Raw genomic sequence first — 26,727 nt, 5'->3', positions numbered from 1 at the left:
GTAAATATTATCTAGCCTGATGCAATGAGAAAAATCCAGAAAGAACCTGTTTGTGCCTTCCACACCTTTTCACCCTTGACCCTGGGCCAGGATCCTTACAGGTAAGCAGAAGGAAGAGACAAGCCCAGTATGACACACATACTCTTTTCTTCCTCTCCATCATGGTATATATTAAAATTCAGTGGAAAATTCCTTACCCCTTCCAAATGGGGATAAGAATAATACCTTTCTTGCCATGTGGATCAAGAAATATGTGAGTGTTTGTACATATTATTACTGCCATAGAAAGCAGTCCTAGGGTGTTAAGCAATACTGATTAACCTCATTTCCAGAAGTATGTACACCGCTCTGTCTATATAAGAAAAAGTTCTAAAAAGGGCCTCTAGCATTTAACTTTCACAGGTTGATTTCCTGAATTGGAGCTCATGTCCAGTTAATCTGTGACAACTACTCCCCCATCCAGAAAAGGGGTCATGTCACCTTCCCCATCAAGCCGGGAACCTTGCCTCCAAGTTAATTATATTCACTTTCCTGCCTTCTTTGCCTACTCCTTCCTCCCTCTTATTCATTCGTCTCTTTCTGTGTCCTCTAGCATTTGGCTACCAGCAATTGGTAGAATTCTCCAAACTCATCCCATCCCGCCTGTCCCAAACACCTGGCATAGGACTGCCTCCGTCTGGGGCTCTAGAATCCCATCATGGGAAAACAAGGTTTGGATGGCTCCCCAGCCTGGCTACCTCTAACTGAGGGGTTACAGCAGATGGATTCCTCTCTGTGGCTGATTATTTTCCATGGCCCTTGGCCATGTGACCTCGGACCATGATCTTGTCAGTTCTCATAAACTAACCAGGACTGGTCTGAGTCACATGCAGAGAGGAAACCTCTGGGGGAAACTGCAGAGGCTGTGGGAAGAAGGGGGACAATCTGGGACCCCAAGGCCATGGGAGCCTCATCCCTTGCCTCCCCGGCCTCTGAACACCTTTGACCTTACATGAAGGGAAGAAGAGTCAGGGACATGAGAAGGGCTACTCATAGGCTGGGCTGCAGGAGGGTTATCTTTTGAATAAGATTTGGAGACTCAGCTCAAGAATCTGACTGTCCCCATGATCACCAACTTGGAGAGGATGACTATCTGGGCCATGCAGGTAACTCTTGGCTATTGACACTCCAGTCCCTATTCTTAGGAGTCCCAATATATCACAATAAGATCCATGAGCTAGCCTCAGACCCACATGCACACAAGTACCCCCACATGTACTGTGGGGTGGTCCAGATGACCTCCAGGAGGTCAGGTTAGGACTATGGTTGAGAATGCTGGAGCAAGTCACTTGCAGCCCATGATACCATGTTGATAGTGAAGATGCTCTGGACATACTAAGAGAAATGTTCACATTATGCCTGAGGAGAGCACAGATGATCACTGAAAATGAGGTGCCAGTGAGATCTTCTTACTCGCCAATATCCTGAAATTGGGTGTTACATAAACAAAACCCTGAGTGTATTTGCCTACATCTCTTGACTTTAAATAATCTTTGAATTTCAAAGTTATGTGTCTCTGTAGCTTTGGGTCATGTGTTACTTCGAGTTCTCTGACAAGTTAATGCACAGTTAGAGAGGATAGATCTGAATAAAATATGCACACATAAACAAATCCCTATGTCTATGTTTTAATTACATTCTGGGCACTCGTTACATGAAATCCTAGGGAGCAGAGTATATGTACGTGTGTCCATGAGTGCAGCACATATATTTATGCAGACATAAAAACACGGGACGCAGCGTGCTATTTTAAGAGTCTGAACTCTAGCTTTCAACAAAGTTTAGCTGCTATCCTTTTGCAAATGCATTTAATTTTATCTGGAAACTTTTTGACGTTAGAAATAGAACAACTGTAGTTTCTCATTATGTTTGCTGCCAGAATCCATGCTTGGTTGCTCAACTAAAGACCTTATATTGCTAATTACTACCACATGCCCATATCCCAAGCGAAAGAAAACTTATTGATTCTGACAGTCCATTCTCTCAACACTGAATTCCAAATGAAAACTCAAATTTTGGCCAAACATAACATTTCATCAATCTTGTTCTACTGACTGGAAAAACAACCTCAAACAAAGGGCGCTAATGGCCCTCTATTACCGTTCCTTCCCCAAGCTTATATTTTCTGATGAAAGATCTAAGTGACCAAAGGGCTTCTTTAAACTACTTAGTAATTAGCTTTTGAACCAGGAAACAATGCGTAAAGTAAAAGGAACAGTCCCGGTGCTGATGACAGGACCTATTCTCTGTCCATAAGGTCGGGAGACAATGGAGACCCAAAAAGCACATTAAAAGCAAAGGGTGTGTGTTCATAAAAAGAGGAGGAAAAAAAGAAAAAGGGAGAAACAAACTAAAAAGGGGGGGATAAATTGAGCCAGAACAAAAGCGGCAGGTTGCCTATGATGTGAAGGCATCAGCATGTAGAGACTGGAGTAGAAGCACCAGAGCAGACCAGGGCGGGTGAGTGAGCGCTGCTCTGCGGACCTCATCTGGTTCACTGTCAAGCAAAACTGCCAGGCCCACCCACATTTCACTAGAAAAACTATTTTGGGAAAAATAATTTTACCTGGACAGTCAAGAAATATTTTCAACATGGACTTCAGGACAATTGATTTGCTAAGGAAATGCGGGCCAACACAGTGGGGTGAGGAGACCATAAAGACAGCCCCAGCCTCGGCATGCCTTCTGCTTACAGCGGCCTGTTCACTTCTTAAGGGCAAAACAGATAGAGAAGCTGTTTTCCTCTTGGCATGGAATACACGACCAATGGGAATCTCTGGACTTATTTGGCCTTTTGGATTCAACCAATGGCCCAGAAATCAGAACAGCTTGGTTCTAATCTCATCCAGGGCTGTTAAGATAATAGGAAGAGGATGGATCCATTAGCAGGAAGGTGGAGGAATGTGCTGCCTTCACGGAAAAGATGCCAACTGGCCTCCTCTCACCCACTGTCCTTTGTTCCTTTGAACCGAAACTGGTGCCCTGTGGGTAGTTCAAGAAAATGAACCCTTTTTCCACCTCCTCATTTTCTGAATGGAAGACTGGACACCTGAGCTCAGGACGCAGTGGAATGGCCAGCAGGAGAGGCATTCGCTCCGACCAACGTGGCCAACTGTCAGACAGGGAGGAGGCCGTGGGGGGAAAGGTGATGTTACTAGCTTTATTTTCTCTAAAAACAAAATTGGCCATTTAAGACTTCATTGGAAAACCAATGGGAAAAATAAACCAAGTCTATGACTAAGAAAGTACATGATGGTAAAAATAGTCCGTTTGTCAGTCTGGGTGACAAATACTGGCATGCATCTAGCTATAAATTCCTTAGTTGTATATTAAAAATGTGTACATCTTACTCTGTGGAAATGACACTTCCAAAGCAAAAACAAAGCTGAATGTCCCCAAAAAGCTTTAAAAAAATAGTAAGGAATGTTTGCAGCCTACCCTGCTTCCCCACAACATTCTCCACTCAAGATGATGCTGGGGTAGAAGGCTATGGTGGGGAGGCCCCTGCATGTACCTAGCAACAAACATATTCATTGATAATGAGTCTATATATTAATATTGATATTGATCAAGTGATCTTAACACAAATTGAAATAGCTCCTAAGAAGGAAGCATTCATGTATGGGGAGCAAATAAAAGACTCATCAGGAGGAGCAGGCAGTGCAGGAACAAACCTCAAACACAACAGTTCTTGCTCAGAAGGGATTCCAACTGAGTAGTGAGTCTCTGTGAGGACAAACATGGTACCTCCTAACTAGAGAGAGCTGGCAACATGTGCCCACAATGCCTTACAGCAGGCAAGGTGACCTTGAGCTTGCCCTGCCTAGAGCTTCCTGGCTGGAGCACGATCCCATGTTATTACTGCACAAGACCCGCACAGGATGGCATCACATGATCTGAGAGAGTAGAACATTGATCACTAAGCCAGGTGGTGTGAAGGATGAAGTTAGGTTTACTTGTAAGGAATCAGAATAGAAAGCGTAGTTCTTCCCTTCCAGGATGAACCCACTGCGTCCCCTAGAAAGCTGGGTGGGCATGAAACTGGATGGAGACAGGGCTGGTAGTTGTGTGATAGCTTCCTGGGTAACCTCTGGTTGAATCACTGCCCACATAGAACATGGCCCTTCCCTCACAGCAGCCCCTGGGTAGGGTGGGAGAGGATCCAGGTGTCACCGCCATAGGGACCTCTGAAAGTCACTTAACCACATCTTTTCTGATGCAACTGACTTACTTTCTGCCTCCATGTTTGTTAAAAGTCCCGCCGAATTTATTCCGACTCAGGATGAGAGCAGCGATTTCTGGCACGTAGCGGGCAAACATTGCCTACATGCATGAAACAAAGAAACAAGAGCCAAAAAAAAAAATGGCATGCAGAGAGGATTCTCCCGTAGTGGAGGCAGCAAAACCTCTGGGCATACTTACTTTCTTCCACTAACCGCACTATAGGAGCCCCCGTATTTCTTGCGGTTTCCTATTAACTCTATGATTTCAGGGACGTAGCTGGCAAACATGGCCTGAGGAGGAGATAGGAGACAGAAGAGAGACTAAAAAGACAGGCCAAAGAAAGGGGTGACCTTTTCAGAAGGGGGGATACTAAGATCTGAAAACACAAAAGGAATAGAACCTTCGAATATTCATATGTTGTATTATTTTTTAAAAAATCAAAGCACAAAAAAGGGCAAGCTCCTGAAATTCACAGGACAATGCAAACATTAGTCAACCTAGCTAGCTAAAAAAAAAAAAAAAAAAAAAAAAAAAAAAAGAAAGAAAATCACAGTCAAGATAAAAACAAGGAGACAAGAATAAATAAGCTGACGTCTACCTCTTCTAACTGAAGAAAAATAAGGAAAGGGGTATAGGCAGGTGAAGTTGCACACACACATACACACACACACTCACAGATGCACAAACACACATATGCATACACACATGTGACTGGGAGATGACCTTTCTTTCTAATCAAAATTTAAAGGAGACTCAAGGTCTTTATAATTGATTAAAGGCAAACATCGGAAGACAGTTTCAAAAATATAAACGTTTTCATTCAAAAAAATCACTAAAAAGCACATAAGGTAAACTGAGGGAATCACAATGGAGGAAAGAAAAGCAAGGAGAAACACAAACCTGCCATGTTTTGTCCAACAAACATCGTGCTGTGGCTGGATAATCAGGGCTCCTCACCTACTGGGCCTCGGGGAGACCATGGAGCCCCTTGGTTCATGTACACCCGTACAGGTGCATTTACATACATTTTAAAAATGTATATGTCATATGCATACAAAACAGACAGGTGTGTATGCATACTACAAATGCATGGGCGGCGTACATAGGCGAATGCTGTGTGTGAACTACAATTTGAATTGCTTACCTTACACTCTGCAAAAATCTAAATAATGTAGAGCTCCTTGAACAGACAGAATGCAATGACCCCCGCATCATGTGTTGCCAGACATTCCTTTAGAAAACCACATCATAACTGACCATCGTGATTTTCATGGATCAGAGCATCAAACAGTAAGACTTTGTGATTTACTAAGGGGGGCACCACCCCACATGCTGCTGCATGATGGGGTTAGTGGGTTCATGTGGAGTCCATGTCTGATGAGGGGGCCCTACGCTTTAGGGCAGGTCCCAGCCACAGTGTTTGTTGGAAGATTGGGGAAAACTGTGAAAGAACCCGGGACGCTCTTGAAACCGCAAGATGTCTCTGGAGTAAATTGAGAGCACCTCCCAGGTCAGGGGGCCGCACCTCACAGGGTGGCAGATGCTGAGTGACATGGCCAAGAGGCAGACACTCTCACTTAGTAAGTGGGCATCACATTCTTAGGACAGTGAGGTTTGCTCCTGGCAAAATGGCTGTCCCTGTCCAGGGCAAAGTGCCACTGTCTATAGACAACACATTGAACACACCAAAGAAATATACAGAAAAACCATCACCACGTTTGTATTCGCTTAGCCTGATTCTGACACTAAGGCAGTCACTGGCTTCTAACACAGAAATAGTGTCAAAAACAAAATAGTGGATAACAGTAAATATGAATGACCATAAAAATCAACACTATAATAAAGAATTTTTTACCAGTCCCCCGAGGATGAAGAAGACCATGAAGAGGCGCCCAAGTGTGGTTTTTGCATAAACGTCCCCATAACCAACAGTGGACATGGTGACCATGAGCAAGTAGACACATTCCCAGTACGTTAGAGCCTGGTTGTTCTGGAAGTTTTCCCATGGATCCCCTGAATTCTCCACCTAGAGCAAGAGGTCCGGGAAGAAAAAGAAAAAGCGTCATACAGATATAAGAATCTGGAAAACACGCAGCCGCCAGGGGACTGCTCGTGGAGGCCGGGTCTTTCACCGGCTGCCCTGCCTGGGTCTACGAGTAATGACTCAGGACCCTGGGCAGGTCAGCGAGGAGGGGGAGATGTGCCATGGCACCCCCTGGCTGGCTGGGGCAGAGGGAAAGAAACAGAAGAAAATGGCCCTCGCTGGCTTTTTTTCTCATTGCTAAAGATTTGAAACCGCTGAACTTCAGGGCATCACCTCTGGCCACGTTTTACAGCTTTCTCCTCAAGGAAAGAGCCAGAGAAGCCTGCCTTGGCCTTTCTCTGTGCGCTCTGGCTCTGCCTCAGAGGACCTGGCACAGGCACTCCCAAAGGAATCCTAGACAGTCCCAGAGAGAGGCTCTTTCTCCATCATTCTGACCAAGGAGAGGCCTGGTGGGCCTGTTTCTTTGGATCTTACACCTGAACACAAACGGCATCCCCGCAGAGTCTGACTGTGGAAGGCCAGCAATGGCTCTGCCCCACAGAAAGCAGGCATGTCCCTGGGAGCAGGAGAAGCCAGCATGGAGCGACAATCTGTGCTTATGCTTTAGGTGAAGGGCAGCAAGCTTTCTCTGCAAAGGGCCAAAGAGCAAATGCATTCAGCTTTGCAGACCACACAGTATCCAATCTCTGTTGCAAATCAACCCTGCTTCGTAGCATGAAATCAGCCAGAGGTGACAGTTACACATGGGGGGAAGGTGGGCCTTGGAGGGCCTCACCCCAGGTTGTACTTTGCCCATGTCTGCTTCAGCTTCACCAGACACTTTGCTTAGCCCGGACACATTTGAGCTGCTGACCAAAATGGGAGGTAGGCAGGAGAGAAATACTTAAGAGAGACTCGGGAGAGATGGGGGCTGGATCTCCAGCCAGTTCTGCTCTGCATCCCACCCCCATGACACCAGTGACTGGCAGTGCCTGTAGGGGGCCATGTGTCCCCAGCTCAGTCTCTGAAGAAAGTTCCGGGACCTGGCCTCTCACAGCGCAACCTCCTCCCCAGCGTGCCAATTTCATGGAGGCCTCCCAGTGAAGCACAAGCACTTCACAAATATTAAGGTGGGATCATTGGGCCCAATGAAGAGAAGTAACCCCTCCATGCCTGTGAATTTGGCACCTAGGAGGATTGGGGTGATTATCAAGGAGGTGATGAAGGACAGCATTTCCATCAGCATAAAGGAAGGGGTGGGGAACCATCAGATCTAGTGGCTGGGAGTGCCCCTCCTCCTGTGCCTTGCTGCTTTCCATCCCTGGCTTCTTATTTGGATGATAACATCCTTAATTCCAAGTGGCAGGGAAGTAAGATCTTCTCTCCATGTCTTATGGCAGACTCAGCAAAGGAAGGGCACCTTCAGTCTCAGAGTCAGATGTGACTCCTTCTGCTGTAACATTTTGTGTCTGAATGAAACACACTCCCCACAATAGTTGTGCTCCCTAAAGGGGAGCTCCCAGTCTGCCTGGGAGAGGTGGAGAACAGCTTGACTTAATAATCCAAGGCTTTCAAAGAGTCATCAATTTAAAAGAATTAACATTTTTGAGATATGAAGTAACTTGACAAGTAATCAGGCAAAGGAATTAAATGTGGCTTTTTGTAAGGGGGAAATGGAGAGAAACTGAGGGATCTGAATTTGTTGTTTACTAAGAGATGTGGGTCAAACGTCCAACCTTGTTTTCAGACATTTTCAGGCATTTGCTGAGGAAGCACTGCCATCTTGTGGCTCTTTGGGGTTATAGCAGAGAGAATGGAAAAAAATCTAAAGCTCCTACAGGAACACCTGTGAGCTGGAAAATGCAGGTTAATAATGTGACTATTACTCACTATTTGGAATTAGTTTAAGGTAAAAGGGTTGGAAACCCCAATATTTGTGCAGTTGCTTCTCATTTTCCTACATTTTACAGTGGGCTGAAGTTTCTCTCCATAGAGTGAAATTTCAGGTAATAAAATGACTCAGAGAGGACTTGATCCAGAAGAGGCAGAGCTCAAGTGTCTTCAAGGATACTTACCAAATGGATGAACCCAGCTGCTGTGAGCCATGTGCTGATAAATATGGAGAGCAGATTCACCAGCTTGATGGAATTACTGTGGGAAAGAAAGAAGGAGCAAAACCTCCATGTTACAAAAGAGGCCCCTGAAGGGTCTTCCTCCCAGAGTGACAGTGCCTCCTTGAGCCAACTCACCTCTAACACCCCAACGTTTTCAGCATCTTCAGGGAATACCAGGGGTCACATAAACTGGCCAGGCTACAGCCTCAGAGCTTAACGGACTGTGAACATGGGGTACCAAAAGTGGTCCCTAAATTGAACCCTCTAATATATTTTTAACATTTCTTTAACTTTTATTTTGAATCTCTTTTAAGGAGCAGTGAAAAGAAAATTCTTCACCTACTCTGGACAATTAACACAGTGTCCCAGTGCTTCTTGCTTTATCTCTATTCTTTCTCTCTCTCTTTTCCCCCTCTTCTCTTTCCCTCTCTCCTCACCTCCTTCCTCTCCTGCTTACCCCACCTTTGTCACTGAACAATTTACAAGTAAGTCATAGCCTCCCAGATACTCCAGAGTAGCCAGTGACACAGAGCATGACACAATCACAATTGTTTTGCCTATGAAAAACAACATAAATTCAATAACACCCTCTCATAGGCAGTCCATATTTAAATTTCTTGGGCCCCAAATTAGAGTTATTAATGTTTTTCCTTCTTTACCCTGATCCAGAAATGAATCAAGTTTCATATATTGTATTTGGTTATTATGTTGCTTCAATCAAGAGGTCAGGAAATTTTTTTTCTCCAAAGGGGCAGATAATAATTTAGAGTTTGCAGGTCAGAATCTCTCTGTGGCAACTACTCAATTCTGCAGCAGTAGCATAAAAGCAGGAAGGAGTGTGGCTGTATTCTAATAAAACTTTATTTTTACAAAAACAGGAAATGGGCTGAAATGGCCCACGGGCTATAATGCAGTTTGCCAGTTCTCTCCTGTCATTTTTTGGTTTCCTTTTAACAACATTTAATTTTCTGTATACCCAGGACACTAGGCTAGTAGAATGTCCCATATTCTGGCTCTCTCCAATTTCTCCCCAAGAACAGATCCTCTTTAAATACTTCTGGGAAGAACACCTGCTGGCGATGTATCACATCAGGAAGTCCCAACCCAATTACACGAGGTCTAGTCACTTGGTTATGGTGAGAACACCAGATCTGGTTGCTAAGAGGCTCCTGTTTCCCTTTGTAATTAATAGGCCATTTGCAGAGTGAGAGTCAGGAACCACTTGAATATCCTGTTCCCTGACAACCTATACTGAATAATTTCCGCACCACTGGTGTTCCCTGAGCAGATCAACTGGAACTCACCACATTTTAAGTGCCCTGAAACACAGGGGTCTTGCCTGTCTGTATCCAGGGAGCAGGAGTCCCAGGCACATAGTAGGGCCACTATGACTACACACTGAATGAACTGCTCTCCTGCTCGGTGATCTTGCTATGAAACCTCACCCTGTGCAACTCCCCAGCCTGCTGCCATCAGCAGGTCACTTCCCTACCCAAAGGCTCCCAGTAAACTAAAAATGTTCTATTCAAATGCCCTCCTTCCATCCTGTCACAGAAAGATCCCACCACTGGCCATCCCCAACTAGTTCCCCAGTGGGCAGGCAAACAGAGCAAACACCTCCCTGCATCTAGCTGCTAAGTCCATTAAGGTGCGCACGAACATTGGAGAGTGAGAAACAGATGAGGAATACATGGCCAAGTGGGAGACGTCAGGGAAGATTGTACTGTTCATTTTCTCAGAGGATATCAGAGTAGCAACTGGATTCACGCAGACTCCCAGATCCTTGGAGCCTCAACAAAATATGCCGCCAATAACTGCGTGAGCCCTCCTGAGACATTCAAACTATTGGAGTCTCTGAGCCTCTTGGTGCTTTGGAAAAATGGCCTAAATAGGGTGATTATTAATCTCTAAATGATTGTCATGGTGATATTAATAGTGCTTCAGGGAGCTCTTGCTGTGTGTAGAACATTTAATCATTGCTGCTGAAAGGGTCCATATTCCGCACTAAAATCTGATTATTTTTATGGCATCATTACAGATTTCCTAGTATTAGAAATTTGCTTTCCAAATTAAACTCTGCCGTCAGGCCATCATCTAAAAGCTCTGTGCAGACGATGCAAAATTAACTCTTGGTGCACTTTCTCCATAGTCTGAAAATCGCACCTCACCAGGTGGCCCTGGGCTCTGAGGAAGGAGGGAGAGGTAGCAGGGACAGGGTCATGTGCTTGCATCGCAAAAGCCACCAGGGACAGTAACAGTCAAACCAAGGGGGCTGAGACCGACATAAAGCTTCCGGTGGCTACAGGATTGGCAGCATTTAGATTCTAGATCCTTCCCGTGCCTTGAGGGAAGGATGGTGTGTAATCTTATAAAAACTGAACTCATCTAAAGAAAACCATTCTCATGTTTCCCATGATCATTAATAGGTTTGCATCCCCTGAGCTGTCCTTGGTCATGAAAGAAATGCACATTAGGGGTCCTCCCTGGTGGCCTAAGGGTTAAGTCTCAGGGCTACCACCCTAAGGCCTGAGCTTGATCCCAGCCAGTGAGGTGACCCACATATGGTGCAGCAGACCTCTCCTGTCTCACTGCTGCTCCCCTCAGCAGTGTATTTCAGTGGATCTGACTATTGTGTTCCCCACTCTGTCTCTGGTGAATACTCTCACCCTCACCCCTCTGGCCTACACCCCAATTCTTCTATATAAAAATAAAAAAGAAAAAAAGAAAAAAGAAATTCATATTAGTGGATAAAATGAAGGCCTTTTTGTTGCTGTAGATAAGAGACCTTTCCCAGGATTCTGTAGCTACTGGGAGACCCTTTGTCTCTTTTTGAGATTATAGCTGTAAGCTTTGTCCCTGGTGTGCTGAATCAGACAAGTTTGGTAAATACAGAAAATGCCCCCCACTGTCCACAGAGAAGCACAGATGTCTCACTGTCCACATCTCCCTCTGTTTCTGGCTAGCCAGGTGCCATTGTCTTATTTTTATTGTTGACTTTGCTGGATGGAGGTAAAATAACCACCCCTGAAAGTGGACTGGCCTGGACCACACTATGATGAATGGTTGAATCAATGGCACCAAGTCAAAGGAAATCAAGTTCTGTAAATTGTTCCCCTTCAATGTCTCTAGACCCCTCCTCTTCTCAACCTGACCTGCGCTTCTAGATCCACTCCTGAACTCCTGCTCTTGGACAACAGCGACTGGCCTCATGGTCTATGGTCTACAAACCCACTCTCTATACGATGGGGGGCGGGGGGAATGAAGCATCTTTCTAAAATGCAAATCTGACTACATTCCTCTCCTGCTCAAAACCTTCCACAACTCTCTCTTGCTCTCGGCTCAAATCCATGACCTCAAAATGCCTTTATATATAGTTTAAATAAATGATGGTGCATCCATGCCCTGGAATGCTATGATGTAAGAAGGCAGTTACGTCAACCACTGGTGTTGGGGAATCTTACTTTACCCTTTCAACCTTTATGTGTTGCTGTCATATTTACAATAGGCATAGTGCACTTTGATTACTAGAGGAAACATTAGGGAATTTTCTTTTTTTTTTTCCCAAAAATTCCTGCGTGATCCACAATCCATCTGTTTCTGGCTAGCCAGGTGCCATTGTCTTATTTTTATTGTTGACTTTGCTGGATGGAGGTAAAATAACCACCCCTGAAAGTGGACTGGCCTGGACCACACTATGATGAATGGTTGAATCAATGGCACCAAGTCAAGGGTGTTTTAACCATCACTATTTGCCGCATTAAATGAAATGTGGAATGAGAGCCTTTAAATAGAATCTTTACTTTGCCCTGACAATAAATTAAGTGTCCTATGGCCTAGGAGTGTGCTAGTTTGCAAGGCAATTCTGGGACTGCCAAAGCCTCAGTGACACAGAGTCTCCCAGTGCCCCCTTAGCAGACAGTTTTCAGGAGATGGAGCATTTTAGACCCTTTGCTTGGGGAATGGCTGTTGCTCTGGGTTTTCTGACTGCCCTCTTAATCCATCCTTCCTCCTTTCTTCCTGTCTCTCTCTCTCTTTCTCTCTCCTTCCTTGTCTCTTTCTCCCTTCATTCTAAAAAAGATCTTTTATTCAAATGGCTTATCATTCTCCCAAATAAGAAGGAGTTCACATGGAACAGAAAGAGGGCGAGAGCACAGCTCTCTCATGTCATTCTCCAGAGTAGTGACACCTTAAATGGTGGTGTCAAAGAATCAAAATGAGGCACAACAAAAGAAAAGAGAGACAGGCAACTAGCCCATGTAGAGCGTGTACAAGGCCCCATTAAAAAAAAAAAGTGTCCCTTAAAGACAGCCCCAGTGCTTAGCATTGGCACCCACTGATGCTACCCCAAAATACAGTCCTGTGGACCAAAGACAATATAGGTAAACACTGGGGATTGCTGCTTGTTGATAATTTTAATCTTAAGACTAATATGAAGGGTCTCCCTGGTGGCACAGCGGGTTAGGCGGAGCGCTGTGGAGCTGTCCACATTAAATACTATTAAATAGAGAACCAATAAATTCTGACTTCCAGATAAAGAAAGTACAGGCCAGGGTGTTGGGATATACTATAAGCATCTATGGTATTAGATGCTCATTTTCTTTTCTTTCCAAATTACATTTATTGTGGTAAAGTGAGCTGACATCTTTGTATCTGCAGAGAGTGAATTTACCTTACATCACAAAGACTTAGAATTAAATCAAACCAAAATAAACACACTAAAACCCAAAGAGGAAAGTCAAGGCTAGAGGTATGTTGGACATGACAGGCCTGGAAAGGCAGGTCTCAGCCTTAGTCCCTGGGGAAATGGTGCTGAACCCTAGTCCCCTACCCCCACCCCAATGCAAGTGTATTAATTAAAAATCACAAAACACAGAGGTGTCCTGTTTTTAATCATTTATCCAACATGTGAAGACCAAACAAAGAGGAAGTGGAACATTAGGAGTGAGCTTCTTAAAGTGTAATTTCCTATAAAAGAAATTTATGGCCTGTACTTACTCTACATTGTAGTGCGTCTAAGCTCTTTTATTAGTTTATTCATCAAGGCAGCCCTAAGTGGAGGCCAGCTCTGTGAACTACAGGTCATCAGAAGAGAAATCTCAGGGAGATTTTTCCTCCTGGCCCAGTCAAGTTTTCCAGATCATAAAACAGTTAACAGAAGTAGTCCTGGAGCATTGGAGGGAGATTTTTAGATATTCCCCAAAAGGCAATTCACAGAGCAAGCCCCAGGGGCTACACTGCTTATAAAGTGAACATCTAAAATGTACTTTGAAATGAAATGATTTCTGTTTGCCGCGTGAGGTTTGTGATTGCCTCTCAAAGAGCCCTGCTTCTATTGCCTTTATGGCCGGGTTCAATTTCTTATTTAGTGATGTAATAAATGCACCATTTAGAACCTGGAAGCAAGGACTTCCCAATCGATGAGCAGATCCTTCTCTCATCCCTGTGCATTTCTTCCTGTGAAGGCTGAGCTTATTTTCCATAACCCATCAAGGTCCCTGCAAGCTGTCTACTGCCCCACCTGCACAGCTGTGTCTCCTGGCCAGCCAGTCTCCAGCCTTGCCTACCCTACGCTTCTTCCAGATCTCTGTGATAGATCACTCTGTGAATAACAGGACTCTAAACTTTATTGTGGCAAAAGCAAACACACCTGATATTTACAACTTGGCAGTGGGGACAGGAAGGAAGAAAAAAATACGAGAACAAACATCTTACCTTGTTTTAAGGATATTCAGAAACTGCAAAATTTCTGAAAACTGTATCAGTCTGAGAGCTCTTAAAAATCTCAAACCTGGAAGAGAAGTGAAACAGAAACACATTACTTCCAACACGTGGTTCCAGTGCTCCCCCTCTGTCACTTGACTATAGCTGCCAGGGTGGAAGGGAGACGGACGGGTCCATGCCAATGATTGAACCACTGGGTACCTTGGATACTGTCCTCCATTCTGATTCTTGACTGGTTTAATCTCAGCCAGTAATCTGACTTTCATTAAAGGGGGGGGGGTCTCTCTAGAAGCCCCTGTAGAGGAAATTTCAGTCAAAGAGCCCAGCTTAATGAGGATGCTTATTTGCCCTTCTCTGACTGAGGCCATTTTCTAAGTTACCCAGTCATCTGAAAAGATTTTGTCTTTAAAAACCACTGGAAATAGCTCAGGGTAACCTTTGTGCTAAGAGAAAATCAAGAACAAGTCAGATGACCTTATGTCTTTGCTGGATTTTGTTTTTAATTTTTACCTTTAGTCCTTATAAAATGAAGAGTTAGCCCACAATGTTATCTGTTTTCTACAAGGTTTTACATTTTTCTCCCAATCAAAAAAAAAAAATCAGATCAGTAAGATATCACACCCCATAACTTCAGGATTCAAAATTTATGTAATTCCACTTTTACTAGGTGCTAAGATAAATGTTTGTCCTTTCTAAATCAGCTACCTCTCTTGAATGGAAAAGAGCCAGTTTCTAGATGGCAGAAAAGAGAGGAGGAGGTGGAAGGAAGACACAAATAAGGGTTAAAGAAAATACAAATTATTTCTGTCTTAAGAGCCCAAGGCAAAATATATTTCTGTTAATATTAAATTCATGAGTTAAGAACATTCTGAATCAGTCAGAGGGCTTTACTACTTGGTCATCAGGCAGGAGAATTGCTGACAAAATACTGATTACCAGAACTTTGAGACACTTCCAATATTCTACCATCTCCCGAAGGCCTTTACTTTTGGATATTTTCAGAAAGTATTTTATTAAGTATCCCCAAGTGCCAAGCACTGTGCTAAAAAGCAAGGGTGGGCTAGGTTATTTGAACAGGCAGTTCAACAAGGGGCAAGACTTGATTCTATCTCCAAATATGAGGCCCTAAGGGGAGGATGATGTCCAATGCACAGAAGTGAGCAGAAGCAGTGGGGAGTCACTAGGGACCACAGGATGTATCAGACTGGAAGCTCTCCCCTTAACAGCTTCTCTTGGGGGCTTCTCTTTGGGGCCAATGAGATTCCTCCTTGTTCAAGACAACAAGGAAAAACCAACTTAAAACCCATGAGAGGAAATCACATTGCATGAGAGGGGAAAAAAGAAAATTTCTCATCTGAAAAGGATTTACCTTCAGGAACAGGGTTTTATATATATATATATATATATATATATATATATATATATATATATAAAACATCCATCTACTCTTCTAAATGATATTTATACTGCTTTTATTAAATAAGATTGTGCACAGATAAGAAGGGATGTTCATGAAATGAAAAGGCTCAGGAGCCAAGATACAGTCCTAACCAAACTGATGAAAGGCTGACAGTGCTGCTGAAAGCCACAGTTGATATAGAGTACAAAATCGAGAAGTAATCTCAGAAAGTGGAGAAAATAAGAAAAGGGAGAAAATAAGGTGAAATTTAAGAAAATAGAAATAGAGTGGAGATCACAGAGATCCAACCTATGAATCAAATGTGTTGCAAACGACTGTTCAAAAACATTGATGACAAGTATTGACCAGAACATAAAAGGAATGAATTTTCAAGATATGATAAAATTGAAAGGTGAAAAGAATGACCAGCTCTTGGATACCAGTGCTGAGAAGTATCTGATGTTTTCTCCTTCACTTATTTTCACTTATTAAAAATAAGTGAAAAAATAATAATAAAGTGGCCAAGTGAGGATACTTTAATGCAACTCAATCATATTATATGACAGTAAGTGTTTAATGACAATTGGGAAATACTCAAAATAGTAGGACAAACAACCTGACAAGATTTTTATACCCAGCCATGTAGAGGTTCAATTGTAAAGGCAATACCAGCAATAACAACAACAACAACAAAAAAAAAACTTTAAATGTTCAACTTCTTAGAAAATATATTATTTGTTCAAAACAGTTTCAAAGTTCACAAATCTTATTAAAATAGAATTGGGCAAGAAGCTGAAAAGTGTAGTTTTAACAAACACTACTATTGGTTCAAAACAAAAGTAGAATACAAATAATCCAAACTTTTGTCTTGAAGTCATGTTATTTGCATCTGTCTTTTTGCTTGTTTGTTTGTAGCTTGCCACATTTTAAAGTGACTCACAAAACTGTAATAAAATAAAAGTTTTTCTTTTAATTGAGATGGAAAAATAAAGGTAGGAAAAATCAATGCAGCAGGCCACAAGGTCTTACACTCTCACTAGAGGTAAACAGCTGATCTAGCTCTGAGCATGCTCTCAATAAGATCACTAATATATAAAGGATACACACATACACACACACACACACACTCACACCCCTGGTGTGAGTGTAATAATAATAATAACAGTGTACATATACTGTTATTATTGTTTTAAATAATTGGTGAAGTGATGATGCTGACAGTGATATAAATCTATTATGATAGAGGGGCTCCCCTGGTGGTGCAGGTGGTTGAGCACTGCACTGTGAAGCTCTCCGCAGCCTCTGCAGTGCCAGTTCGATCCCAGCCAGCGAGGGTCCCACATGGCATGGCAGACCTCTCCTGCCGTGCCCACTGCTCCCCTCAGCAGTATATTTTATCAGTCTGCCTGTTCTATTCCCCGCTCTGTCTCTGGTGAATCCTCTCACTTTCCCATGCATCTGGCCTGTATTCCAGTTCTTGTATAAATAAATAAATAAATAAATAAATCTTTTAAAAAAATCTATTATGATAGATCTTCTATTATTTTTAATTTACTTCTCCTATGTGCCATAACCTTTAACTATATCTTATTTAATCCATACAACAGAAGTAAGGATCTAAGCATAAGCAGCCTAGATAGTGTTCCAGCACACAGTTTCAAAGCAACTGTGCAAGGTTTCAACTCAATTTGTCTAATTCCGCAAAGCCCCAAATTTGTCACTACTGCCCTGGACAGACTTTGGCCGGTCAGTTCCAATTCCAAACACTGTGATCATCTGGCCAAACTCTCCTCACAGTTTGCACTTTGGTCCACAACCCCAAGGCAGTTGTCGTGAGGAAGGAATGGAGGGAGAAAGGAAAAGGAAGGGAGGGAGGGAAAGAAGGAAGGAGGAAAAGTAAGAATCCAAATTTGAAGGGCCCCAACCCCCAACAGGAGCTCATCACTCTTTCTTTGCTTTTGCTTTTCTTTGTTAATAGTTAATTATGTCTTCATTTACTTATTAATTTTATTTTTCTTCTTAAAAGTTCCTTATAGTGGTCTTTGCCAGATTACCTGTATTCCTCTCACATTTATTTAGTTGAACTCTTACATAAATTAGGACATTAAATGGACTATATTATCTCACACAGTTTGTCATTCTTTTAATCTTCAATCTAAAATCTAAAATTTTGCCTCAGGTGTTTTTGCTTTCCCTTTGAATCCAAAAGTTTGTTTAATGGTCAGATATCTCAATTTTCCCATCATTGCTGCTCTTTTTCTTTAATATTCAAAATGGCCACCTCCAACATAAAAACAGGCCTTTTTAAAAGAAGCTACATTTTCTCTTTGTACTTTTAGGGCAGTGGTTCTGAACCTTGACTGCACATTTAATCACCTGGGAAGCATTAAGAATGATGGATACCTGGGTCTCACTTTTTCCCTATTCTGACTTAATGAGCCGAGTTCTGAGGTGATTCTAATGAGGCATCAAGGTTGAAAAGCATTAAAAACTTTTTTCTTTATTTTGAAAAGAGTTTATTTTTTAGATTCAGTCACAATTACCCAGCTCTGTTGAAAATGCTACATGCAAATGAATAAGCATGGGTGTGACAGTATTCCAGTTAAATTTTATTCAAATAAATAGGTCTGTTTTGCCAATTTTGTTTTGGAGGCCTGCCATTCAAATTATGTGAGTACAATCAGCTAGGATTTGTTAACATTCAGATTCTGACTCAGGGGATCTGACATGGGGCCTGAAATGCTGCATTTCCAACCAGCTCAAAGATGAGGTCAGTGTTCTTGGTGAGAGAACATAGTTTAAGAAAATCAGGCTGCAGTGATTCTCCCAGATTTGTCTGCCATTCCAATCACCTGAGAATTTAAAAATAAGACTGATGCCTGTCTCCATCACCATTCTTATATAATTGGTCTAGGGTACAACCTGGGCATTGCAATTTTTTAAAAAAACTTCCCAAATGATTCCAATGTGCAGCCAAGTTGGGAAATAGTTAAAGTCATCTCCATGAAAATGAGAAGAACAATGAAGAGCATTGAACAGGCACTGTTTTCCCCTCACCCACTTATATACAGCTGCCTTGGAGTAAAAGCCAGAGTGTGCCACAAACTGGACTTGCTAAGCAGGGAGCTACTGGGAACTAGGGACAGAGCTGACTGGCCAGGTAAAGCTATAACATGGAAAGCAGGTAGGCTCTGGGGCTCTTGTTTTTCCAGCTTTGCCTTGCATAGAGGGACTTGGGGAGGCTTGTAAGAGAGACATGAGCGAGAGACATGGGGAGGCTGATAATGGCAGCCGTTATTTTGATGTGATATCCTCTTTTTGTCTCAGTTCTCTAAGACAGTACAAATAATGTACAAAAACATTTGCTGCCATCCCCCACCAGAAAGTGCTTTAGACTTCTAACAAGCTTTCAGGTCTCCATGGCCCCAATTCAGGCCCACCTGTTTGGCTGGGCATTTGCTCATGAGGGGATAGGTAATTTGGGGAGTTTTACTGGGAAACTATTATTAGGAATATCCTTTCTTCTCTCACAATACACGCTGATTGTGTTAAAGATCTTTCACAGGAAAAGTGTGCTTCCCTTGCCTTTGTGTGCATGGGTGGCTGGATCCCAAGAGAACATGCACTTCTTAACAGTTTGGGGTCCCTGGGTAACCTTCAGATGTGTGCTAATAGATTCAGCGGATTAGGGTATCTTTTCTTCTTCTAACCTTAAACTTACTCAGCTATCTTGGTTAATAATGTGCCAGTTAGACCAAGCGTTATTTTTTCCCCAGTGTTAATTTCCTTTTATTTGTCTGAGCAATCATTTGATTAATCTAAGACCAACAAACCTCTCTACTTATGTTAAATTAATTTTAAATGTTATACTAGTTAACTATAAATTAGAAAAAAATCAATAGTATAATAAGAGACAAATTATAAAATAATGCACTCACTTTAAGAACTTAGAGAAATAGTATTCTTAACAACACTAGAAGGTAATTTCTACTTTAGTGTTTATAATATAAAAGTCATAAAATCAATAAATATTGAAAGTTCCAGATCCTTTTGTGAGGACAAAGAATAACAATAATAAAACAAAATAAAGTACTGGTTGATCCAATAAAGAAACTAACAGAAAAAATTTCATACACAATTATATAAAAATAAAACAGAGAACCTCAGTGAGAGGGGAAGAGCTGAAAAAAAAAATGTACTTTGGAAACTGATGCAATTAAAAAAGAACCACTATAGAATAATAACTGAGCTATAAATTTAAAATGTTGTCGATAACTTCCTCTCAAAGACTTGGCACCCATGTAATTTATTATTAAATTCTTTAAGACGTCTACATTTGATTGAAATTTAAACTATCTCATAGTAAAAAGAAAGATGGAAAGCTACTAAAGCTGTTTTATAAAATAAATATAACCCTGGTACCAAAAACTGATTCTCAAAGCACAGAAGCAAAATAAGCCCACTGCGATTAGAGATGTGAAGATTCTACATTAACCAGCAAGTATAATTCTTCAAGGGATTAAAACAGAGCAGTCTGATTAAGCACAGCAGATTGAACAGCATAGGTTATCCCTGGGTCCCCTCAAAATCTCTCTGAAATAATCCCACAAGGAATAAAAAGGAAGAAGAGACTGTAGCACATAGGAGAAAACCATAGCATGTTAGTAGAAAAGTGGATATTCTGTTTGAGTTGACCTGGTAGAGCTGAGAAACCTAAATTCTCAATTTTATAATAAATACAGCAAATATTTACTACACAATGACCACAGAATATGCCTTAGGTTAATAAATTTCAACATAGAAATCCACAAAGACTGAGGTTGGTTGAGGAAGTAGAGTAGGGAGGTCACAGTGAAGAAGAAAATATTCTTCAAAACATGAAAAGAGGTGCCTGACACTGGGAAGGGGGAGACTTGGACAGTGGCGCTGGGTACCTGGGGTACCAGAGGCCAAAAATGTAGGTTTTTGCTGTGAAAGCTATATCCTGAGGGAACTGGTAACCTAGAAGAAAGAGGTTTCTCCACAGCTGCAAGACAAGCTATTAGACCAAGAATACTCTACTGCACACCCAGCATTACCCAGGAAGTTGCAATAAGCAAAGACTGCACTCACAGATAGGCCAACAGAAAATCAAGGAAGGCTGACAGAAATCCAGAGAAGAGTATAAAAAGCAAGAATTACCAAACATTTCAGCAAAGTCAAGCTTTCCTTAGAGAAACACAAACTCTAGCAAATTGGAACTTGAGGATAACTATTAATGAAGTGACTTTGGAAAAAGCATCTTGAAAAACAAATGTTTGAGAGCAAATACATCAACTCAACAGCAATCAACTAGACATCTTAGAAATTAAAATTTTCAATATCAAAACACGAAGAGGTCAACTAAATTGAGGACATAGCTACCTGTAAACTAGAGGGCCGAGCTAGCTGAAACAGAGGTCTCTTCAAACAAAGGGACAAAACAATGAAAGGTGAAAAATAAAAGTGAAGAGATCTGGCAGAATAGTGTAGAATTTATAGCATCTATGTAATTGAGTTTCTAGAAGTCAAAAATAAAACAATCAAAAGTAGAAAAATATTTAAAATATTAGAATAATGTTCCCCAGACCAAAAAGATGACCTGCATCCTCCAGATTGGAGAGGTATATGAAGTGTGTAGCAGGTTAAATTTGTAGACACCTAAATCTACATATATCACGGTGACACTTGAGAATATCAGTGTGAAGATATAAACCCTACAAAGGAGTAAGAATCAAATTATTATCACAATTCTCCTTGCTGCATTGGATGTCAAAAAAAACCAAAGGGAATATATCTTCATAATTCCCAGGAAAAATTATTTTAAACCAAGGCAGATATACTTAGCATGCTAGAAGAAAAGTAAATTCAAAAAGTAAATGAGCTACAAGAAGCAAAGTGGAAGAGTAAAGGTATCTGATTAGGTTTTGTGTTGACTAAATATTATCAAAGATAATGAATAATAACAATGTTGTAAAATGAAAATCTCTAGATAATGTAACTTAGGGGGTTCATAGGAGAGAGGGCGGGGTAGTTAGAAAGGTGTGCTGAAGTTCTTATCTTGTTCTGGGCAAGTTAGCATGTATAGCAAAAAAGCATATATATCAGAAAAGTTTAAGTATGTATATCAAAAACTCAAGAATATACTTTGAATTATAAATTTCAAATCTTGTGGGGGGAGGGGGCGAAGAACCAAGGAACTTGACTTAAAGAGGAAAAAATGTGTAAAAGAAACAAGAAGCATATTAATTAGAAAACTCAATTGCAATGGCTCTTATACTAGCATATAGTATGTATTAGTAATCACAACAAAGCCTTAAAGGTTAAATTCTTCTATTAAAAGATAGACTCTCAGATAGGATAAAAACAGCAATGGCATATTCCAGAGGTGTGTGCTTGTAAGAGATACATTAATAACAAAATCCAAAGGAAAATTAGAAATTAAAGGCTAGAAAATGTGGACCCCCAAAAAAGGCTGACAAAAAAGGGAGCAAACAATGCAAAAATGATACCAAATCAAGTGGCAGCTAACCATGAAAAAGTAGAATGGGAATAAAGAGTAATAACTCATACTGATAAAAAGAGCAATGCACCAGGAATATGTAACAGTGTAAAAACTTCAACATCTAAGAACACACATTTGAGATATATAAACAAAATCTGATAAAAAAGGATCAAACAACAAAGATTGAAAATGCCACATCATTTGGGAGGCTCCAAAATTCATTTTTCAGAAATTAGCCCAAAATAAGCACAAATATAGAATTTCACGTAACATTTAATTCTTTGGGATATAGTCATATATTTACCTAAATGAATGGACAAGTAGAGACACACGTAGATATTACTCAGGAAAGTCAGAATACACATTCTGTAATGACACTCTTTCTCACAAAAACTGATCATACGGTAGGAAACAATAATTTTCATCAAATCCCAAAATTCAGGAGTCATAGGAGCCTCACTAACCACAAAGCAACTGGATAAATAAAAAATCACAAAAGGATAGGCAAACTATACTATATAGGGAAGAATTTAAAGTAAGATAAAGAAGCCATCACAAATGAAAGGAAAGACAAGCAACATGCAATTATGCTGGAACAATTGGTTGACAATGGGGATCAATTTAAAGAGTCACTTTATACCATAATTGAAATGAATTTGAGGTGAATTAAAGTCAAATATACAAAAATAAGCTGCAGAGAAAATGAAGAAAACTAATTATATATTAGCCCTCTGAAGAGAATTTCTAAGCCGAGATATAAAAGGAATAAAAAAAATCAGATCAGCTACCATAAAAATATCAAAATTCTACATGTCAAAAAACACAAAGATAAGATGATAACCTACTGAAACTAATTTAATCAGATGTGACATAATAAGGGTGAATTCTTTATTGTCAAAAGCATGTATATAAAATACTATATTGCTCATTTATAAATGGGTAACCAAAAGCAGACACTAGGAAATATGACTAGTAAACAGTCATTAGAAATTATTACACTTGGTTGAAATAAAAGAAATGCAAATTAAACAAAAAAGCAGTAACACTGACTTTATTCCACTTAACTAACAATATATTTGAGTTTTGTATACTACCAATAACTCTAATGCGATAGTTTTATAATTTGATGGTGGCGCTATAAATTGGTACATTTTCAGAAAATAATCTTGTATTATGAATCAAACATATTCCATTTCCAGAAATACAGTCTAAGAAAATACAACAAAATATGGAAAAATGCTACAGAATTAAGATGATTATTGCAAGTTTATTCCTTAAAAATGAACAATAGGGAAGACACTGAATACCTAAAAATGTAGTCCTTCTTTTGAGGCATTATACAAACTGGAAAAATAACATAACATTAAGGAAAATGCTTGTTGTCTACCTAGTGGTAAGTAAAAGAAGTAGAATATGAAAAATAAGTGGTGATTTCCAGCGGCTGAGGAGTGGGATTTTGGGGGATCTGTGTAACGGGTGTGGGTGACATCCCACTTAGAATATCGGTCTTCAAAGATGAAAATGTACCACAATTATATGAATATACTTAACATTACTGAACTGCACACTTAAAAATGGGTAACATGAAGGAGAGATCCTTTACCTATAGATCCTTTACCTCTATATCACAATGCTGGAAAACAGTATTTCCCCAATAAAAAAAATATATTTTTAAAAAAGTTTAGGATGGTGAATTTGGTATAGTTTTATTATCACAATTTAAAAATATAAGCAGTTGGAAACACTGAAGTAAAACATGTAGGATACAAAGCATATTCCCTTATAATAAAACTATAAAAACAATAGGCGTATGAAAAACAAAAGCTAAAAGAAAAATATAAAAGGATGAGAGTGAATGTGTGACAGAGGTAGGAATTTTACACTTAATTTTCTCGAGTTTTAAAGACTTTCTATGTTTAAATTAAAATTTCTATTTTTATGCATTGCTTTTGTTTGCCGTTGTTATAAAGTCAGGACTGAGTGCGGGTCTTCGGCTATGGCCCCTGTGCCCCTATCAAAGATCCAATGACTTGAAGCCAGTGACTTCAGACAGGGAGGTCTCCAGCCTTTATTGTCCTTTCAGAGGGTCAAACTTGGCACCCAGGACCTGAAAAGCCAGCTAAGGATCACCGGAAGAACTCATGCCATAAAATTTCAGCACCCAGCCACTAGACAGGATTGAGGAATTTAGAGCCTCTTTCTCAGATGCAACCATAACTGTTATACTGAGGGAGAGAGAGGCAGGTAAGTGATAAGTCCTTCACTGTTCAGGGTTCCCTTTATCCCAGGACAGAAAGGATTTGGGAGATTCTTACAAGCAAGTTTCCATTAGAACACAACACTGAGAAAGCACAAAAGCAAATCTCTCCCAGCCTGCGGTAGAAAGCCAGCCAAAGTTTTCCAATTTACTACTTTCCATTTCCCTTTAATTCCTTAATCTTTAAATCCAAAAAGCTGAAAGGTTCAAATCCACCTCTGTCATTTCCAATCCCTGCTCCCTAACATAAGTCCTGAAGGTAATTATCTCTGTGGTGTCTGACAAGGTCATAGTCATCTGACCTTGCATCATGAGAGCTCAAACCAAGTACAGGAGCTACCAGGGGAAGAGGGGACAGACACAGCACACAGAGGTTTCCCTAAGGTGTTCCCCTCCACCCTGCTGTCATCATCGGATCCCACCTCCCATCCCCAGCTCAGTGCTGCTCGGCCATGTCCTTCTCAGGCCCAGCACAGCATGAATCTTCTTCCCTGCTGGAGGAAGCAGGCTGACTTTCTTGCTCTCAAACGCCCCAGGGATTTCGTTCCTCCTCAGCACTTGTGTTCTATAAACAGTGCTTCTTGTCTGACCTTTTCAAATCTTTCTTTTGGTAATTGTTCAGACTTTTTGTTCCCTACCTTATCCCGAAAAGTCCTGCTTCCTGTCTGACAGATACTAGATATCAGTTGATACTATAAGTGGGATGTCACCCATTCATTCATTCACTCATTCATTCATGCCACCCATGTGCAGTGAGTGGTCTGCACCTCACAAGTCACTCACTGTTTTAGACACTAAAGGCACAGGGATCACACTCTCACTTTGAGCCTGCTATATGAATGGGGGAGGAAAATAGAAAAATATTTTTTTTAAAGTAAGCAAGCAAGTCTTAATGATTTTGCCTCTTAAATACATTTGAAATAACTTGTCCTTTCCCTCACCACTGCCAGAACATGGTCCAAGTCATTGTTACTTCTGTCTTGCCCAAGTGCCTCCAAGCTGGTCTTCCGTCTTCATTTTGTGCCCTTAATCCACCATGCCCCATGACCCACTCTCCAGAAATCAGCATGATTTTTTTCGATCATCAATCAGATCACATCACACCCAAGTAAAAGCCCTCAGATGGCTTCGATCTCACTAAATATAAATTCTGATTTCTTGCCTTGCTTGAGAAAATTGTATATGATTTAGTCCATGCATTTCATCTCCAGCCCCCATGCTCACACCCCTCTGCTTCTTGATCACCCCCAGCTCATTTTCAATCCAGGGTCTTCCCTCCATTCTTTACTGGAATGTTCTTCTCCTAGATCATGATACTGCCTGAAAGAAGGCTTGGCTTGCCATTCAATCTAGAACTTTGTTCCTCTTTATAGTATTTATCACTATCTAAAATGATTTTATATGCTTGTTTATATGCCTGTCTTCCCAGCAGAGTACCAGCTCCTCTGAGGTATGCACCTCTTATACCTGTTCACCACTGTGCTCATCATCTAGAGCAGTATGGCTGGACACAGCACTGCCTACTGAAAATTAATGAAGTTAGGAGAAACCCTTTCAAAAGAAAGTAAGAAGGAGATTGGATGCCAACTTAAACCTGTGGCTTGATTCAGCAAATGGTCTATTTTCTCTTAGCTCAATAATGCCATCATTCATGTTCATCCTTCTAGCTGTTTAATATCGGCCTTCGCGACACTGGATGTTATAAAGCACAAAGCATCTCTTTTTGAAGTGAAGGGAGATAAATCACAACAACCTGATCAGCAGATCTAGGACCACAGACATGGGGGATGAATATTTAGATTTCAAATGAAGTCCATATCAATGTTTCAACCCAAGGAAGCCTTTAATGCCAGCTCTAATGGAAAGGACCAACTAAGATTCACCACCACTTGTATCTTGTCTGCTAACTGGAATTCTGCTATACACAATAATATAACACAGAAGTAGCTGGAGATGTGTCCATTCACATCAGGATCCCAAGGTGGGTTTCAGAGGGACCGTACTTCATGATAAAGCAACTCATTATAACACTAGCCTTTCCAGAAATTAAAGATAACTCTTACTAAAATTTTAGATGCAGAAATGTAAATTGAAGTCATTAATGTCAAACTCCTCTATATTATGGATGCCCAAATAAAACCAATTCCCTAGGGGAAAGTAGATACGATAAGTTGCCAGAAGCCATTTCTTCTGGTCTCTGTGGGGTAAGAATAATAAAGCACCATCTACCCAACACAGGCAAGATAACACCCCCTTGGCCTACAGGAAGACAGAAGAGAGCACACTGAGGTGGCATTGTTGTCCCTACAAAAGTATTTTGCCAATGGCTCCAAATGCCTCTTGTGAGAAAGCTGACTCACTGGAAATGATTACCACTTCATAAATAAGAAGGCTGGCTGTTCCTGTCATTTGCCAACCTCTCCCCAA

At 41.0% G+C, this 26,727-nt stretch overlaps 1 protein-coding gene across 6 annotated transcripts in view; it reads right to left on the bottom strand.

Moving 5' to 3' along the window:
• The window catches only part of KCNMA1 (potassium calcium-activated channel subfamily M alpha 1), a gene marked incomplete at both ends in the record, with an annotated part of 673,962 nt that overhangs the window by 199,677 nt on the left and 447,558 nt on the right, over nt 1-26,727 (bottom strand). For all 6 annotated transcript variants that reach the window (XM_084245122.1, XM_084245124.1, XM_084245123.1 and 3 more), the window contains 4 exons: nt 4,462-4,553; nt 6,119-6,289; nt 8,362-8,437; nt 14,113-14,188. In XM_084245122.1, coding sequence (XP_084101248.1) covers nt 4,462-4,553; nt 6,119-6,289; nt 8,362-8,437; nt 14,113-14,188 — 415 coding nt within the window. The remainder of the gene's footprint in view (nt 1-4,461; nt 4,554-6,118; nt 6,290-8,361; nt 8,438-14,112; nt 14,189-26,727) is intronic.

The sequence above is a fragment of the Talpa europaea genome (assembly GCF_964194135.1).
Source record: "Talpa europaea genome assembly, chromosome: 10".
NCBI lineage: Eukaryota > Metazoa > Chordata > Mammalia > Eulipotyphla > Talpidae > Talpa > Talpa europaea.
This window is presented reverse-complemented; position numbering and strand designations above follow the sequence as displayed.